Raw genomic sequence first — 20,329 nt, 5'->3', positions numbered from 1 at the left:
AACTCAGGTCAATCCTGTCAAAATATTTCGATACAAGGTGGTAGAAAGGTGACTACACTCGTCCCCAATGCCCCCATCAATCCATCTTAAAGTCAACATAGAGGAGGTAATAGGGGTGACTATTAATTTTTAGAATAATAATTAACACGTGAAAAAATATTTATCTTGACTATACTAAGATTCAAACCCTAAATCTTATAATAACAATATCTTAGGCAATAGCTAGACTATCTCGAGGATAATGATGAACCCTGGAATTAGGGTCTCTAAGCCTTAGTTTTCATCTCCAACTTGCACCGCAAGTTGCAGCAGAAGGCTAAAGAAGGACAGCCGTCATCCACGCAGGCCAATAAAAAATAGCCCAACTTGCCCTCTCCTCTATCGGTAAGTTGTGGCTGTCACTCATCATCAGGACCAAGTTTCAGAGCCAGCCAGCTGCTTGTTCTTTCGACCCCACAAAACCCTACCTTTCATGAATAAACTACTGTGCCCACCAGTTCGAACACTGTGTCTCTCCTTTCTCAAACCCGAAAAATGCAAATTTGACTTTTAGAATTCACAAGGGCACAAAAATCTGCTCCATTTGAGATTTCATTTGTTCTTTTGGTTGTCTGAGAAGATTGATTCGTTCAAAGGCAGCAAGCAACTGGCCCTCTTGTCCACTTGCAAGCAGCAATAAATTTAGTTTCTGCCAAGTGGAGGACTGCATGGTAGCTGGCACCTGATGTAACCGGCCCCAATGAGCGAGCAACGGAGCAAGCGAGCAATTGTTCTGTTTTTTTTTTGCTCTTCTTTTATTGATTTTGTGTTCTTAGGAAAAACTGAAAGGTTGATCGAGATGAATGATAAAGTGGGATGTAAAATTGATAGTGTTTGCACAGCTTTTATATCACGATGAGGGAAGGAAGGAAATGAAGGAATGGAGAGGAGACAGCGGAGAATTAAGTGGCGGTGGCGGTGGCGTCGCCGCGGCGGCAGTGGGTTTCGGCGATGCGCGCCAGGGAGTGGAGGTTGCACTTGACGATCGTGTCGAGGAAGACGCGGGTGTCCTCCTTGGTGTTCCCTGGCGGCACGTCGACCACGTAAGTCTCCACGACCACCGTGCCTTGTTGCCCTGCGCCGGTCGGTGGTTCTGATGGGTGGAGGGTGGTGACTGACCGGTAGTTGGTGAGGCGGTGCTCGCCGCCGATCACCCGGAAGCTGAGGACGTGGTGCTCGTCGTCGAGGATCTCGAGCCGCTCTGTGCTGGTGGCCGCCGGGAGCCCCGAGACGAGGCACAGCTCGCGGAGAGTGCCCACGCCGCCGTTGCCGACCACCACGCGGCAGCTCTTCACGAAGTGCTTGTACGCCTGCGGCTCGTCGAAGCGGCGCAGCACCGACCAGACCACCGCCGACGGCGCCGCCACCTCCTGCACCACCGCCGAGCAGCACTGCTCCGGCCCCGCCGCGTGCTCGTGGTGCTTGGCCACCAGGTCCGGCAGCCCGTGCGCCGTGCACCGCTCGATCGCCGCCGCCACGCATCCGCCACCGTCACCACCTGCGCCCCACGGGATCTGAATCGAGGGACCGGGGGAGTGAGAAATGCAAGTCATTGAGGAAGGAAGAGAGGATTCGAGGCGATCGTTGGCGACGAACAGAGGCAGAGGAATGAAGAAGCCAAGAAAGGTATAAATATCGAGGCGAAGGATGGCGATCTATTAAAAAGATAATATATATATATATATATATATATATATATATATATATATATATATATATATATATATATATAATGCAATTTGATCTAGTGGAACGGAACCAGCGAAAGACTTTAGAAAATTTCACATAATGACCATCCGGTCCGAAATATGAGAAGATAAACTGTCGAAATGACATAGTGAGAATATTGATCGTATTTTCGTGATTCAAATGGTGAGTTATCTTTTATGTTAATTAAGTCATCATTGTAAAATATTGAAAAAGGGTAAATAAATATAAAGGAATTTTTTGAAATTTTTAGAAATTTTCTGAGAATTTTTCGGAGACCGTATGAACGAGTTTACGGGGATAAATATTGGGTCCGGGAAAACTTATTTAGACTAGTTCATTTAAACGAGAAAAAATTTATTTATTTTATTCTTTTCAATTTTTTTTCATTCTCCCCTAAACTCACGCCGATTCCCCTACCTCTCCTCCCCAACTCGATGGCCACCCGATCACCTTCTCCTTCTCTTCTTTTCTCCTTCTTCCTCCCCTAACCGATCCTCTTCCTCCTTTCTCTTCCGTCCCTGCCCAAGCGCCGGCGATGCACGAGCCACCGCCGGCCAAGCCCCATCCCGATCCTCTCCTCCGTGCGACGCCGAGCCTTCATCTTCCCCGATCTTCGCCAGAAAAACACTAGCGTCGGCATGTCGTTCCACTCCCACCTCCGGCCACCACAAGAGTGAGCCAAGCAGTGCTGAGCCTTCTCCTCGTGTCTCTGCTCGGCATTGCTGAAGTCGTCATCACCGTGCCCTGGTTCTAATCGCCGCCACTTCTTTGCTCGAATTGGTGTCGGACAGGAGCAAGGAGCTGAGCCCTCTTCCCATCGGCTGATCGTCGACGCCATGCCCTAGCCTTGATCCGCCGCCCACTTTTGAGCGAGGATCCTGATTCCTCTTACGATGTTCTTCGCAGTTTGATCGTACCGGTGCTGCCTGATCGCGCTCCCATCATTGGATCCAGCCGCTGACCATGTAGTCGACACCATTGTTGTTGTCTCTAGCCAGTCACCGCTGGCAACAGTGAGCAACTAGATGAAGGTAAGGATCAGTTTACAATTTTAGTTATGCATTGGCTTTGTATATGTGTAGTTGTTGGACAGTCGTGGTAGTTCCGCCCCTGGTGCCGGTAGCAACGGCTCTAGATTCACCCTTTCCAGCAGCAAGGTTTACCGGCAAGGAATCTATAAGGGAGCACTTTGAATTTGGGTGAGTTTTAGATTGTTTGTGTATGAAGTAAACCCAAATTGGAAGGTGAAATCATTAGAGATTCATTTATTAATCGACATCTCTAGTTGATTTATTTAAGGATATTAACTCTGTAGGAAGGATAAGATTATCAAATGGAATTGGACCCTAGCTTCCTAATCGGATTAGGATTTAGTTTAGCTATTTTGTTTATAATGAAAATTAGTTAAATTGTACGATTTATTATAGGACATTGATTCGGGACGAGCACTTCGACATTTCGATTGTTGAGCTCGATCTACATTGGAGGCGGGTACCTTAACCTATTTGATATGTCTTGTTGATATGTTTAGTAGATTTTAGCAAGTAGCAATAATTATGTTTATATCTGCATCGGCATGTCACTATTTGTTTCCGATCATGATTTATTTGTTACTTGTTTAGTGTTCATGCCCTGTTTATTATTTATATTATGGAGGTAGTGACATGTCATGCTTTATGATATACCGGACTGATTAGATACCATGCTTGACATGTGTACCTAGATTATATTATTTGGTCCACGTATATGGTACATGTTTTTATGGAGGTATATAGGATCAGGATATTTCTATGCTTAATGTCATGCACCATCTCGCATGATTGCATGCTATGCGATTGACAACTCCATTATTGTTGAGCGCATCGCCAGTTACATGGGTCTGTGCACACAACCACTCATAGGTTAGTGGTTTTTATTCAGGCAGGGTGTGTGCAACAGGTTGTTCTGTTTGGCTCCGTTGGTCCGCTAATGGGTAGTGTGACGCAGCGTGGTAGCCGGCAAGAATCCCTCCTCTGGGTTGGCTCAGGGAGATGAGAGCATTGCGCTCCCCCACTTATGATTTGGGGTAGGAGGATAGGTGTACTCCGACAGTATCCTGTCCACTCGGTCGCTCAGGAGCAGTGATGACAGAGTGCACAGTTGTCACAACCCTACCCACTCGGTCTCACCATCATGTGTGAGATGACTGACTGGTGTCAGGAGTAACCAGGACATGTCATTGACATCATATGCATGATGCATTTATTGCTTGTGTTTGTTGCACTTTGTTTGCTGTATATTGAATGGATGCATTTGATTGACATGCATACAAGATTATGATACCCCTCGGTCGGATGACCTTGCTTTTCTTTATATCCAAGTCCTGGTTAGTACAGATACTCCTTTACCTTACAGTTTTTCATTTTTCATATGATATTTATTCAGGAAACTGTACGCATATTTATTACTGCTGGTTATTATTTACTATGCATGTCAACTAGGCATCCGCTGAGTGTTAGACTCACACCCCGTTATTACTATTTACAGGTTGATGCTGTTCAGGAGATTCCAGTCGCTAGTCCCCCACCACTGCGCGTTGCGACGAGTTCACACATTTTGATTTATGTTATTGTCTATGTTATTTAGACTATGTTTTCAGACTTGTAGATTTTAGCATTTGGATCTTATACGTTTTGTTATGTGTCGATGAGTTTTTATTTGAATGTATGATGGAGGTTTGTGTTTTATGGGTGTAGTTGAGTAGGATATCGGATTTGTGTTTTATGAGTGTAGTTAAGTAGAAATTTTGCGACGATTTCCTTATCTTTGCTTTAGTTTATTTGTTACTATTAAACTGCGTGGATGCTTGCTTATTGTACTTTTATTTTTATTGTTATTGTTCCGATCGTGTTGGCCGATGTATGTGTGGCCCTGAGGGCATTGTAGAAAGTTTCAAATTGTCACTCGTACAGGGGAGATGTTGTTGAAATTTTTTCTGGCAGGGATTACCTGGGGCGTGACAATCATAGGGCCTCTGTCAACAGTACCTGTAGCCAGCGACCAGGTTACCCCGGTCTCTGGTACCCGATGCTCGAGGTGGGTCTCATGAATATATAAGCAGTCAAATAATAGTAGAACAATGAAATAAATATAGAATGAGTACAGTAACGTACCCCTGGTCCCGGAAGGCGCCCTCGGATGGATCGGTGAGTTGGTCGTGATGCTGATCGAGTCGTCGCAGCCTTGAAGGGTAGATGAGTGTGAGTCAACCGAGGGGCTAGATCTAAGGGTGACGACATGGAATCCAAGGCAGCATGGATCCAAAAGGCGACATGTAAGCCAAAATATGATAATGACACCTAGGCCGAAATACCACAACAGCTCGCAGGCCGAAACACGATACGCAGGCCGGAACACGGCACACAGGTCGGAACACGGCACGCAAGCCGGATAATACCAGTAACTCACAATCATAATAATGGTGCGAAAAGCGAAACACAACAGCTTGATTCTCGTCACACAGCGGCTCAATGGCCGGATACACAACAATGGTCGGATCTGCGGCAAAAATGGTGGAGACAGTGGTTGTAAAGCTGCCAGAGCCGCCTGTAGGGACGCTGGAGTCGGCTGTAGAGACATCGAAGGCTGCTGTAGGGGCGTCGGAGAGGACAGGCGGTGGAGATAGGAAGAGGGCAACGGCTATGGCGCTATAAAGCCGGCAAAGGTCGTGGATCGACCAAGGGTTGCTGCGGGAGATGACAACCAAGGAGGGTCGGCGGCAGCAGCCCGGAGGCTTGCGGCAGCGATGAGATCTAACCCGCAGAGGGTGCACGATGGCAACGGCCCGGAGGCTTGCGGCCGTGATGAGATCTGCCCCGTAAGGGGTGCACGACAACAGCGGCCCGGAGGCTTGCGGCAGCGACGGGATCCGACCATGACTGCTCAAAACGCTGGCAGCTCGTGCACAGGAGGGGAGGGGGAGCTGTGACAAGTGGCACGTGCCGACGAGAGGAGAGCGAGAGAGGAGAAAGTGATCTCGTTGACCAAGGATGGCTGACGCCGGAGGAGATGAGGAGGAGCAGTGTCGAGGGTGGGGTCAGTGTGGAGAAGAGGAAGATGATGGCTCCCTCGCGCGTGCCCTGGTGGCGGCGGCAGAAGCTCCCCTCACTCACTTAAAGGCCTCACCAGCCGAATGATAGAAATGCCCCTCTCCATCTCTATAATCTCTCTTATGCCCTATGATACATCCACATTAATGGCGTTTACAAGAGGAGATTAATATAAGCTCAAGTTGATAACAGTGGATAGGTTGTAAATGAATTGAGCCAAGTTTTGAGATGTTTAAATTTATTTGATAAGATAGTCGAACCGAGTCGAGTTTAAAATTATTATTCAAGTTTGACTTAGTTTATTTTTATGAGCTTGAGTTTGTTTGAAACAGTACTTGAGCTTGATTTATTTAGATGTTATTTCTCTTAATTCAAGCTTGCCTTGAGCTCGATTCGAGTTTGTTTGAGTTTGATTCGAGTTTTGTTCGTTTAGATGTTATCGAATTCTCAATTTAAATTTGTTTGAAATTTTTAGTTATTTGATTAAGTTATTGAGTTTGATAATTTAAATTTATTTATTTATTTATTTTATTATTTATTTAGCACATTGAAAACAATTTTATTAATGAATATGATTCGTGAACATTATTTATGAATATTGTTCACGAACGTTAATGAGCTGAAAATATATGTGTTCAAATTTATTTGTTTGGTTTAATGAACGATTCAAACTTGTTTGTTTAAATTTATATATATTGAACGAACATTAAAAAATTCTTATTAAATCGAACATCAAATTTATTCACGAACACTTGATTCATTTACAATGCTAACCATCGACAAATATTATATTTGTTATCGGAAGCTCGGTATACGATCGAGCTGTGGTAATCATCGGGTTGATATTAGCTCAGTTGTCCTTCGAGCTGGTCGGGCGAGTGGGTCGTCTGATCGGCCAACTGTACGGGGCGTTGACTGCCTGGACTTTGACCGCTGAGCAGGCCTCTCCTTATCACCGGATCAATGGCGTTTACAAGAAGGGATTAATATAAGCTCAAGTTGATAACATTCAATAGGGTTGTAAATGAATTGAGTTGAATTTTGATATGTTTAAATTTATTTGATAAGATAGTCGAGTCGAGTTTAAAATTATTATTTAAGTTTAATTTGGTTTATTTTTCATGAGATTGAGTTTGTTTGAAACTTGACTTGAGCTTAGTTTATTTATATGCTATTTCCCTTAATTCAAGCTTGGCTTGAAGTTGATTCGAGTTTGTTTGAGTTTGATTTGAAGTTTGTTCGTTTAGATGCTATCGAATTCTCAATTTAAACTTGTTTGAAACTTTTAGTTATTTGATTAGTTATTGAACTTGATAATTTAAATTTATTTATTTATTTTATTTTATTATTTATTTAGCATATTTAAAAGAATTTTATTAATGAATATGATTCTTGAATATTATTCATGAATATTATTCTCGAACATTAATGAACTGAAAATATATATGTTTAAATTTATTTATTTAGTTTAATGAATGGTTAAAATTTATTTATTTAATTTTATGTATATTGAATGAATATAAAAAAATTCTTTTAAATCAAATATCAAATTTATTCATAAATACTTGAATCATTTACCGTACTAGTCATCGACAAATATTATATTTGTTATCAATGTAATTTTTGAACCAATCAAATCTTCACCAATTATATTGAAATATTATAGAAGAAAAGTGTTCACGGTTATAATTCTATTGAATAGTCAGGGATGAAAGGTGTGCTTTGGGTTCGAACCGGATTCAATTTAAGCTCGATTTGGCTGAATCACAATTGAACCGGAAGCAGACTGGTTTGGCCGGTTCGGTTCGATTGCTTATGGGTTAAGAGGAAACCCTAAGGCTACGTTTGGTTGGGGTGTAATGTAATCTAGCTTGTAATGTAATCAAATTTGTAATGTAATGTAATGTAATCTTGATTACATTACTACATTTGGAAATGTAATGTATGTAATATTTGATTACAAGGATGATTACATTTTTTTGTTTGGTATCTATTATTTTTTATTAGGAATGTAATTTGTATTATTATAAAATGACAAAAATGTCCTACGACCTCTACTGACGGTCGCCGCACTTCTGCCGGAGCTTGCGGCAGCTACCGGCCGCCGCCGCCGCCGCCGGCCGTCGACCATCGCCGCCGCGCGCCGACCGTCGCCACCGTCTGTCACCGAGCGCCGCCGACCAGTCGGCGGTCGGCGACCGACGGGCGGTGGTCGGCGACCGGCGACCGGCGGGCGGCGGGCGGCGGTCGGTGGTCGGCGGCCGGTGGTCGTCGGCGGCGGGGGGCGGGGGCCGACGGTGGACTAAGGATATATTCGGTATTTAAATTTTGGTGGGGCGGTGACCTCGTAATGTAATCGGATTACATAACATTTGCTTTGTAATCCAGATTACAAAACTTCACTACATTTTGTAATCCAGATTATATTAATTACAAGTTTAAAAGTGAAACAAACAAAATAATCTGTCTTGTAATATAATCAGGATTACATTACAAGACAGATTACGCTCTACCAAATACAGCCTAAATTCATTCCCTGGGATCGTAGCCCGCCGCAGCGCAGCCCCTTTCTCACACGAACCCCACCCCTTCCGCCTGATTTGCCGCCGTCGTCACCTTCCCGTCAGCTGGTGCGCCTGCAGCCTGACGAATTGCAACGTAGGCTCCTCTTCTTCAATCCTTTCATCGGATGATAATTCCGCAAGAGGAGGTCACCTGTGTGGAAGTCCTCCAGAGGTTGGGATGGCCGATCTTTCTTGATATGCATCATAACTTGCTATGTTAGATATGTTGGTGAGTGTAAGGACAAGAATCCCACAATAGTAGTATCAATCAAATGCATTTTTTTCTGGTTCCTTAGCAGATTAGGCTGTGAATGACTATTATTGTCCTGATTATATCACCTTGCAGCTATTACGGTAGTTCACTGGTGTGCTAATTAGGTTTCTCATTGTTTGTGTACGGCGACGAATGGACTATGCGTTGACAATACTTTCACTTATCGAATGACAAATTTCTTTTATTGAAACAACAAGGATAATTAGAAATTTAATTGGACGATAATAAAAATCTTAAGTTCTAAACGTTATCTAGATATGCCTACTTGATAATAGTAAAATAAAATTAGTAAAAGATACAAATATAAGAATGTAGTAGATTTTATTAAAATTTTAAGAAAATTGACTTAAGATACAATAAAATAATTAAGGGTATGAACTTATCAATTTGATACTTACTTGCACAAGCAGATCTAATGAATTAAATATAGGAAAAATTGAATTAAAGAATAAATTATTTGCGAATCTTAAATGTTCATGAATTTTGCGTTGGATAAAAATGCAAGAAAAAATGGGCTGGTCATGTATGCACCTGGGCCTTGTCGAGTTCTTTGCAAGTCTTATGCCACTGAAGTGTTGATGAAACGAACATGTCTTATAGGTTTATTAATTTAGGATGCCTGTGAAAAACCAAAACAAGCGAGGAAACGAACGACACTGTTTTGCTATTGGACTTCTTATTTTCACAAGTCAACTTAATTGATTAAATTCTATTTAGATGAAAATATTTCTATGTCTACTTGGATTTAGGACAATAAAAAAGATAGTTTGATGCACGAACTTCCTATCAATGTGGGGTTCTAGGGAAGGGCCCTGGGATAATAAACAAATCAAATCTAAGTCAAGTTTAGTCATGATTAGAGCTTGTAAAATTAGATATGAGTCACATGACTCAATTATATGACTAGATCTAGTTTGTGTTAAAACACGATTAATAGGTGAATCATTAAAGTCATACAACACGAGTTAAATATATAAATGGGTAGACAATAATTGATCTATTTATATAGATAATTTATTTTTAAAACTATATTAACATTTTTTGTGATATACCAATTTTTTAAAAAGTGTAATTAAGCTTACATGTATGACTGTTGTGAATTCTATGCCATGCTGATGGTTGTGGAGACCCACCTGGGGTGTGACACACAAGATCATATTGAGTTTTGGCAAATCTAGGATACTGCAAGATAAAGTGACTCTTTTTTAAGGGTTGAAGCTATTATACGGTTTGTAACAAATTCATAGTTATAATTGTAGCTGCTTGTCTAGTTGCACAACCTATTTATCAAGTATAAACTTTCTAGAGAGAAGATCATGATGTGTGAGTGAGAGATGAAGGAATGCAGATTGGATCCAACCATGTAGTTATTGTATATGGAATGCATGAACATTGGATAAATGATACAAAACATGACAAGAGATGCACATAACTGATTTTTCTTACTCTCATGCTCTCTACTAAGAAGATACTTAGATGGTGAATGATAGTTTTCTTCCTATTCCAATGATTTCTTTTCAACGGGTGATATAAATAATTGAAGATCCTTCCACTAGCAAATTTGGTAAATCTATGTTTCTTATAGTCAAGCTTGGTTAAAATTTAAATTTTAAGTTTGTTTTAGTAAATAAGTTTGAATAGATAAATGAACAAATATAAATGCTATCATAAGGTTTATCATGATTAGGGATGGTTAGTGGTAATTCATGTTGTGTCATACATAAATAGGTCGTGTCATCGGGCCACCAAAAAATTATATAATATTTTATTAAAAAATAATAAAAAATAAGTTGATTGATTTTGTAAAATAAGTGTGGGTGAGAAATGTTAAATAAGTTTTTTAATCCCATATATTTATTAACTTCTTTTAAAAGGTAGCCTAGGAGAGAAATTTAAATAAGGTCACGGGTTCTAATTCTGGAAACATTTTCTTGTAAAAAGTAGGGTAAGACTGTGTACAATGGATCCTTTCCCAAAATCCCGTATGACAGGAACTTCGTGCACCAGGCTGTCCTTTTTTTTAATTTATATTTATTAACTTCTTTTATTGGTTTGTAGTTGTGTAAGATATTGATGATGTAATTTGGATTAAATTTATAAGGGTAGAATAAATTTATTATGACATCTGATAGGTTAGGATATATTCATTAGGATTAGAAGATTAAGATTCTTGGTGAAACATTGTATAGATTATTTTTTTTTGAAGCAATGACTCTGTTTGCATTGGTTATTTATTAACCTTAAACTGCATATGCCAAAGGCGCATAAAAACATGTCCTTCATCTAACAACTTTGTTCATTTGGCAATTAGCTTTGCTACTTTTCACCTTAAAATTTATTGAAGATTGTTTTAAACTTACCTTCCAAAAGCAGTTAATTAATAAGCAAGTCAAACCAATAATGAAAATCATCGTATGCCCAGTGCCAAAATTGTAGGAAAACCAACCTGAACAATCTTGGTTACTTGAATTAACATAAAGTTAATATTAATCATCTATTAGGCATCTAATGGAGAAGATTTTTCTCTATCAAGTTATATTGGTTCATGTGTGCACCAAACTGTTTGAAATGTGTATTTGTTAGTTAGAGCCCTAGAGTCAATCATTTTGATGATTGTATGGACTCATGTATATCATATTCTTGTATATTAATAAAGACATTTGTTTGGTTATTATACTTATTTGTATTAGTGCCAAATAGACTAAGTATGATAGCGTCCTTGAGTAGAAGGTTCATACCTATATCAATCGATTAGTTGAATCGATAGTGAGATGATATAGGGAATACTACTCTAAATCATTCCTAGTCGAGTATTAACATTCAGGGACAATGTTAATGCAATAAGACTAGCATGTAGGTCAGTTCGATGACTTGATCTCACAAGTCATGGATATAGAGATATCAAGCTGACACATGGGTATACATTGGAGAATGTATACTGAATGACCCGCCATGAGAAAGTATCATGGATCGTTATATGAGTGTCATATACTTTCTCATGTGGCTATTAGTATGACTATTAGTCCTTGGACCTGAAGTCACCATGGATCCCTACATAAGGAGTTATGTACTTTGGTTTCGTCAAACGTCACCCGTAACAGGGTGGACTATAAAGGCGATTACTGGGTATGTAACAAATTATGCAGAGGGATGTGAGTGATGTAGATAGGATCTATCCCTCCCATATGACGGGAGCGACATCAATATTCTTGATAGAGTTAGACCACGAAGTGCATGGTCATGCCCAAATGAGTCAACATTAGATGTTGAGCTCATTTGATCGAGTGAGTCTACTTGGAGATCAAGATTTAGATTGATTAGAGGATGACACGGTCTATGCCTCACATTGATCAATCTAGATGTCTAGGAGAGAAGGAAATTGTCACATATTGTGAGGAGTCACAATTAGTAGTCACAAGGTGATGTCGGATCTCGACATTCTTGTAACTTGGGTAGTAATGATGTGTTGCTAGATACCGCTCATTACTTATGCTCCTAAATGGGTTTAGGGCATTGCCAACGTTACAAGAACCTATAGGGTCACACACTTAGGACAATTAGATGGAGATTAGGTTCATATGATGAACCAAGAGGATTAGATTCATTTGATGAATCAAATTGGATTAAGAGTAATCCTAATTGGGCTAACTTGAGTTCGACTCAAGTTGATTCATGTATTTAATGAGTCTAATTTAGATTATGACTTATTAAATCAATTTAATTTAATGAATTAGATTCATTATATTAAGTTGGCTCGAATCAAATGGTTGGATTAGATCAACCATGGTAGAGATTGAGTCAAGTTTGACTTGACTAGAGAAGGAAGACCAAAGGTCAATTTTGACTTGACCTTTTGCCACCTCATTGGTGAGTTGGCATTAGTTGGACCAATGATGATGTTCCACATCATCATGGTGTGCCACCTCATGGAAGTTACAAAGCCATTTTCTTATTAACTTCACATTAATTGCATTTAATGGGGAGTTACACTTGATGAGAAGTGGCCGACCACTTTTGAATTGGAATTGATTTTCATTCATTTCATTCAAGTGGTGAATCTTCCTCCTTCTTCCTCTAGAGATCTCTCTTCTCCCTCTCCTCCTCTCTTGGCCGAACAAGACAAGGTGCTAGCACACCTTTGTTTGGTCTTCTCTATCAAGGATTGTTCGTGTGGATACTTCTAGAGGACCGTACACTTGACGGTCTAGAGATCCGGCACCTTGGACGAGCGGGAACGCGAAGGGCTTCGCTACAAGGGTAATGATCTTAACTTTAGTGTAGATCTAAAGTTTTTACAAACTCGTACAAGAAAAAGGTTTTTCGAAAAGTTTTGTTTACGAATCTTTGCACGAGATCCATGGCTTTGGGTGACTCGGGGTTTCCGCGACGCGAAAAAGCAGTTTTCGCGGCCCGACGAACCCAACAGTATTCACCTAGACAATTTAATGTTTTACAGCACTTGAAGAAAATAATTTTTTTATACTATACCATCCAAGACCATCTAAGGCAATCTTAGAAGACTATCAATTGTATGAAAAATCTTTGTAAATTCTGTGTTAACAATCATTTTCTAACTTTTATGTTTGTTATTCATCTTATAAGATGTTATTACTCCTTGTGCAAAAATACAATGATTTAATAGTCTTATTGGATTGTTCACATATCTAGTATAATTTTAATTTTGCTTTATGATATAAGTTTGAAATGTTCATTTTACTCAAAAAAAAAAAAAAAAAAAAATGTCAAATATACTTTTCAATTTTTTTGATTAACCGTAGGATTAATCATGTTTGTCAAGATTGGCTTATATTGATACAACGTTCAATATAATCGATCGGTAGAATTTAACTCAATCAGAGATAAATTTAAAAAATCATTACTCTTAATATAATATGTTAAATTGATTCAGTTGATGTTAAAATTGACTGATGACTTATAAACTCAAAATGACATGTAATTAGATTTCATTTAATTATCCTGATTATATTCATTCTCTTAAATATTAATTTAATCTACTATATTAAAAATATTAATTTTATAATACGAATCAAACTTTTTAATTGAGGGTTACAGTTAGGACATTGGTATGTTGATGAAAAATATGTATTGTAGCAAGTATATCAATTGATTTGGAAGAACAAAAATGGAATTGAGTATATAATTTGATAATTTAAATTTTAGATAGTGATTTGTATATTTGTGTGATTTAGTATCCGACAAAACCTAGGCGAGCCCTCTTATTTTCGATCCCTCTTCTCCCGATTTCCTCCGGCTATCTCCGGCTAGCCTGCCTCCTCTTATCCAGCACAGAGACAGAGGCTGCACCGCCGCGTGCCCGCCTTCGACGGAGGCTGCTGCCACTCGACGTCGCCGCCAAAGCTAATTTTATGTCAGACTTTTCCTTCGACGCTGCCTCTAGATCGTGGCAGTGATATATGCGTAGAGACTTCATTGACTTTCGATTGGGGGTGATAGTAGAACCAGTGGTTTAAAGGATTAGTTGACGTTGAGCGATTCATTCCAGATCTGTGGGTCTTTCTTGTATCAGTGTTGTGTGAACAAAGAGTTGTTTGTTGAGGATGATTTGGAGTTCATCGCATTTGGCCAGGTACTATCGTGGTTGTCTTTAATCATCATCATCTGGTGTTATTGTGGTTGGCTCTTCCCTGTCAAGAAAATCTGACTCATTTGTATTGGTTATGTGCTTGATTTCAGGAGACCTGACATGCGTAGCGTGAAATAGAACAATCAGTTTAGATTTACAAGAGTAAGATGCTTCGTTTTTGTGCTGGGTTCCAGTTACCACTCAAAAGGTTTCTTCAATTTGCACCACTTAGGAATCATTCAAGGAGATTGCATGGAAATACTCGCAAAAGATTGGCGTTGCCCCTAACCCATACCGTGAAGAGGTTTGAGTGTTGCCTGGAAACATGTACTGATATAAGATTGCTAAGGAAGGTTCATGCTAGCATTTTAACTCATGGACTTGGAGGTAGTATTTCAATTGGATCCAAGCTCTGGAACGTCTATGCTAACTTTGGTTGCCTTCCTAAATCTATACGGATGTCCCATACAATTGCAAGTAAACAGATCTCTCCTTGGAATTCAGCTATCATTAACTATTTTAGATCAGGTCATTTTGAGGAAGCTCTCCTGTTGTATCTAAACTTAAAATCTGAAGGAATCAACATTGATAGTGCTGCTATTAATTTCGTCTTAAAATGTTGCATTGAGCTCATGCATTTACATTTTGGAAGATCTATTCATGCTGATGCCTTAAAGACTGGTTTAAATAGTAATATGTTTGTTGGTTCTTCTCTCATTGGTGTGTACTTTGGATCTGGAACCATCAAGGATGCAGAAGGAGCATTTGAAGAGATCTCAGAGAAGGATGTTGTCACATATACATCTATGGTTTCTGGCTATTCCAGATTCACTGATTTTAATGCATGGAGGGCATTTGATATTGTCACTAAGATGCACAATGAAGGACTGGATGCAAATAGGGTTACTCTTGTGAGCTTGCTCCAGGCAGCAGCGCATTTACAAGCACTTAAAGAAGGTCGTTCAATCCATTGCTATGCTTTCAGGAGAGGCATGGGATTTTCAGATGAGGTGTTTCTGACCAGCCTTGTAGATATGTATGCTAAATGTGGTGCTAGTGCTGCAGCAGCATGTGCGCTGAGACAAATGAAGAGAAGAAATGTTGCTTCATGGAATGCACTAATTGCTGGTCTTAGTCGATCTGGTCAAATTTCAGAATCTTTGAAATATTTCAATCTTATGCAACAAGACGATGATGTTTGTCCAGATTCTGTCACATTAGCTAATGTTCTTTCAGCTTGTTCTAATTTTAACTTTAAAAAGTACACCACAAGCCTCCATGCTTACATTATGAGAAGAAATATTTTTCTTGATGAAGTTTTGACCACTTCTCTGGTCGAACTGTACTCAAAGTTCAACAAAATGATACAAGCCAGAAAACTATTTGAGAATATCAGTTTCAGAGATGTAGTCTGCTACAATGTGATGATTAATGGCTATCTCCAAGATGGAAAAATTGAAGACGCCATTAACATCTTCAGTGAAATGAACCAAGCAGGTACAAGACCAAACTCTGCAACAATGGTGAACTTTTTGTCTGCATTTACAGATATAGAAGATGAAAGAAATGGTAAGTGTGTTCATGGTATTGCAGTCAGACATGGCCTTTGGTTAGATTTAGATCTTTCCAATATGATTATGCACATGTATGTAAGATGTGGGCAAATCAACTCTGCGAGATTAATTTTTGATTTGATGGGACACAAAGACTTGATTTCATGGACAACAATGATGCAAGGTTATGTAAATTATGGCCTTGGAGAAGAGGCTGCTGCATTATTTGTACAAATTCAGGGAACAGGTAGCCAGCCTGATTCACTAACCATTATGACTCTACTTCAGGCATATGCTCAACTGGGCAATTTAGAGTCGGTCAAAGCAATTCATGGGTATATGTACAGAAGCTGTATGGAAGAAGATATTACCACAATAAATTCTCTGATAATTACATATGCAAAGTGCGGGAGGTTAGATATTGCAGAATCTGTGTTTGGTAGCATCTTCACAGAACCTGGACTGACCTCATGGAATACTATGATTGCTGCATATGGCATTCATGGCTACTGCAAAGACGTGCTCAAGATGTTTGACCAAATGCAGAGGAAAAATGTGAAGCCTGATGCATTGACATTCAGTTCAGTGATTTCAGCATGTAGCCATTCTGGTCTGGTTGAAGAGGCTTGGCATATCTTCCATTCCATGAAAGATCATTCGGTTTCTCCACAGGAAGAACACTACAATTGTATGATTGATTTACTTGGTCGAGCTGGTCAACTTGAAGAAGCATTTGCTTTGTTGAAGCACTCTCCAATGAGAGACAAGGCTGCTGGAATGTGTTCTTTGCTTGCTGCTTGTAAGAACCATAAGAATTCAGAAATAGGAGAGGCTATTGGAGCCGAGCTCCTAGAACTAGAGCCCCATAATTCACGTACATATGCTCTAATGTCGAATGTATATGCTCAGGTGGGTAAGTGGAGCGAAGCTGCATATTTATGGACTATAGCTAGAAAAAGAGGATTGTCCAAGGCACCTGGGTACAGTTTTGTTGAATTGAGCAAAAATGTCTCTGCAATTTGAAACCCTTGGAAAATACCCTGATTCAGGATAAAGTTTCAGATCAGAATAATTTATTTGCTCAATCGAAACGAAAAGTATCTCATGTTCATTGTCTCGACTCTGGTAAAGCAAGGAAACTAAACCATTGAATATCTATTGTATAGATATTTGCACAAGGTGGAGATGGTGTAGGAACTAGATTTCTTCGAGTACACCCATTTTGAATGTTTAATTTGAAAGAACTTCAAGAACTAGAGCCCCAGAACCAGGTACATATGGTTCTCTATCGGCTACAGGTTACAATCAGAGAATCTGGATCAACAAAGACACCCAATGTAGATTATGATTATAATTAAAATTACTAATATTTTTTAAATTAACCAGCTCAACAAAATAAGCTGGTGCATTGCCTCACTTTTTAGGGTTGTAAAAATTGAATTGTTTTTGTTTTACTAGTTCTAGCAAACTTAGTAAATTTGTACCAAGTTTTAGGAGATAAGGTTGTTGTAGGGGACATGAACCCACCATTGTTTCATTCATTGAAGGATTAATAAAATTTTCTCAAAATTTTTTCTTCTCTCTTGATGGCTCTAGGCAGGATACAGTAGCAGCCAGTTCAAACAGCAAAACTAGTAAACCCAAAATCTCTCTTGATGCCATTCCAACCAAAAGAAGCTAATGGAATCAATTAATTTGATCAGGTATTTTTTATACTGTTCACCAATCTAACTTCACAACTATATTAAGTAAACATATGCTAGTCAATGCCAAACTTTTCTAGGTCTTTATTCTGCTAAGCATCATTTGGTTTAATCTTTGACTACTTCTTGAGCTTTCTGACTTTGAATTTACTAGGAATCACTTTCGCAAAAGCATATTTGAACTTAAACATTCCCTCTAATGGTCTAACGTAAACTTGTAGTACCATGGACTGAATTGTCTGAGTGACAAGTGAATGACACAAGCCTTTACAAGAAGATCCATTGACGGCAACTAAACAATTCATAATCTTAGTAAAATTTGCTTCATGCTAGATTTGAACGCTCAAGTTATGGGGCATTTAATTGTAACTACTAAGCCCAAAATTTTGAGTTAGAAAAGGTTCTACTTTATATATTTGTTATTGAACTGTCTCTCTGGATATCTGGACAACTTTGATCATTGTTCCTTATTCTGTAACTTCTTGACATTGTTAATCCTCATCATTTGCAATGACTTAACAAACCTCACACTTCTCATATCATCTTCTGACAATTGTGGAACTTGATCCTTTTTTCCTTTTTCATATGTTGACTTCCTTTGGCTCATTTCATCTTCTAGCAGAATTTTATGCCCAAACTAACTAAATTGTACTCGGCCATGTTCACAGGGATGAGGAGTTGTTAGGTCAAGGCCTTGAATTGAATGATGACTTGCAAAATGTACTTGCAAAACACGATGCTATTGCTTCTGGTTCACCTCTGCAAGCTGGTGCATCTGAGTTGATTGAAAGGGACCCTGTGGCACCTCAACCTACAAAACCTGAAGTTTCTGAAATCCCTTCCAAGAACTCCAATTGTGCCTCAATCTGCTAGTCAGTATGATGAGGAAGAGGAAGACGAAGGCGATGATTATGCTCAGTTAGCTCGCAGGTTAGTTCCAGGTAGCTAATCTACCATATTTAGAAAGAAAAAAAAAGACTGGTTAAAAACTTGTCTGTGCTTGTGCAGGAACTCCAAAGTCAATCCACCAAATTCTAGAAGCAACTCCGTTGCAACTAGTGATCATTTGGGCTCTCCAACCGGAACTGATGTTACAGTTTCCTCCATAGCAGGAAGCATGGAGGCATCATCACCTCCTTCAGCAAGTAATGCTCCAGCAGTTCCTGATCCTCCAACTTCAGTTAACACTTTCACCAAAGAACAAGTCATAATCAGCCTTTTGAGCATTACCTTGTCAAACCCATCACCACCCACACTCCTTTAACTCCTACAACGTCTGATCAAAATGTATCAATTATGCTGCTGTCGATAGCAATGCCAATGCCAATCCATTTGAACCAACTATGTTCCAGTATCCTTCCTGCCCCTGCCAATGGTGCTGCTGCTACTTATCCTTCAGTACAGGCTTCAAGGCCTGTGCCCCAGTATTCTTCAGGCTCTGAAACTAATACAACACAATCACAGGTAAATAGGCTATCCTCTGCCAAACCTTATGTTTATACAAATAGGTGGTTTGATGAACTAGACTTGAGAAATGCCAGCACAGGTCATAAGACAAACTCCTCAGGTTCTAGCTTATCTAGCTCGTGAGGAGGCCAAAGCACAATCAATGGCAGAAACTAAGCAGCATTTCTACACTCTTGTTTGGAAATCTGGGAAGTTCATGTGCAAACTTAATTAGGTTTGTTGTGTTGGTGAGATCCATTTCAGTGTGATCATTGGCCTACATTTTCAGTGCTGGTCACTCAGCTAAAGCTTTTATAGAAAAACAGGAACGTATATAAGCAGTTGGTTACATTGGATTGAATGATCATGTTATTCTGCAACAATCTGTGAATGGTGCATATGCTGTTTCTACAGCTTCTAGCTCAAATGCCTCAATACTCATCTTTTTTTATCTCATTTCCAATTTTGAAGCTCAAATCAGACAACTGGAGGCCAAGTCTAATAAGTCTCCTTGATTACACATATCAATTCTCTTGTGCCAAGTTGTAGGCTATAAAATATCTATATAAGGTTTTTTAGACTGATTTAAATCCCAAAATAGCTCTATATTAGACCGGTCTCTAGGATATTTATTACTTGTGTAAGTACATATTCATATTATTTTAAACATCTCTCAATTTTTTCACTTATATATTCATATTATTTTAAACATCTCTCAATTTTTTTTAATCCGATCTTAATGTACCTAAAATTCATCTCCATACAATATAGAAAATAAATGAGAGCATATAAAGAAAAATGTATAAATACTATTGTAATAGTTAGTTCAAATATTATAAATAAAGATTATAATTAATTTATCATCCATAATGCAGATATGAATGTTTAGTTAGTAAAGAACACAAAGCATAATTCACTTCTATTATACCACATAAATCCCAATGCCTTCACCTAATAAAATGTCACAATTTATCAAATCAATTTTTTAACAATTTATCCTTTAATTTCAAAAAATACTACAAATTTTACTTTTCTTGGTTTCCAATTAGTTGATTTGTTTGATGATATGATTTTCACTTCAATGTTTTTTTTATGATTATATTGCTTTTGAAGTCTCTCACACCTTAATGACACCATAACAGTTCACAAACATAATAAGGTAAGTTGATTTTATTTATTTTTTAAATCAAATTACAATATGATTTAATTTTTTTACTTAAATTTGATTATTTGCATCTAAATATTTTGACTTTGGCATATTTCACTTCTTAATTAATAATGCACGAATACCTTAATTTTAAAATAAAAAAAATATATAAATAAACGATCCCCGTCCATGACAAAAAA

General features: G+C 38.8%; 2 protein-coding genes across 6 annotated transcripts; one reads left to right on the top strand and one right to left on the bottom strand.

The window, feature by feature from the left end:
• Positions 1 to 787: 787 nt before the first annotated feature.
• LOC122027443 (abscisic acid receptor PYL4-like) lies at positions 788 to 1,635 on the bottom strand. Its single transcript, XM_042586408.1, has one exon. It carries the CDS (start codon positions 1,590 to 1,592, stop codon positions 942 to 944), a length of 651 nt encoding a protein of 216 aa, XP_042442342.1. The 5' UTR covers positions 1,593 to 1,635; the 3' UTR covers positions 788 to 941.
• A 12,232-nt stretch (positions 1,636 to 13,867) lies between these two features.
• Positions 13,868 to 19,475, top strand: LOC122027131 (pentatricopeptide repeat-containing protein At1g06140, mitochondrial-like). 5 transcript variants are annotated; one of them, XM_042585998.1, is made up of 5 exons: positions 13,868 to 14,283; positions 14,391 to 17,536; positions 18,205 to 18,466; positions 18,545 to 19,000; positions 19,083 to 19,475. In XM_042585998.1, the coding sequence occupies exon 2, from the start codon at positions 14,448 to 14,450 to the stop codon at positions 16,854 to 16,856; it is 2,409 nt and encodes an 802-aa protein (XP_042441932.1). In that variant the 5' UTR covers positions 13,868 to 14,283; positions 14,391 to 14,447; the 3' UTR covers positions 16,857 to 17,536; positions 18,205 to 18,466; positions 18,545 to 19,000; positions 19,083 to 19,475. The 5 variants fall into 5 exon arrangements, with proteins under 5 accessions (XP_042441932.1, XP_042441933.1, XP_042441931.1 ...); XM_042585999.1 differs by having other exon boundaries at positions 19,078 to 19,475; XM_042585997.1 differs by having other exon boundaries at positions 14,391 to 17,104; positions 17,430 to 17,536; positions 18,545 to 19,474.
• The last annotated feature ends 854 nt before the right edge of the window (positions 19,476 to 20,329 follow it).

Source organism: Zingiber officinale, chromosome 10A (assembly GCF_018446385.1).
Source record: "Zingiber officinale cultivar Zhangliang chromosome 10A, Zo_v1.1, whole genome shotgun sequence".
Lineage (NCBI taxonomy): Eukaryota > Viridiplantae > Streptophyta > Magnoliopsida > Zingiberales > Zingiberaceae > Zingiber > Zingiber officinale.
The sequence above is the reverse complement of the archived record's forward strand: the minus strand, read 5'-3'. Positions and strand labels throughout refer to the sequence as shown.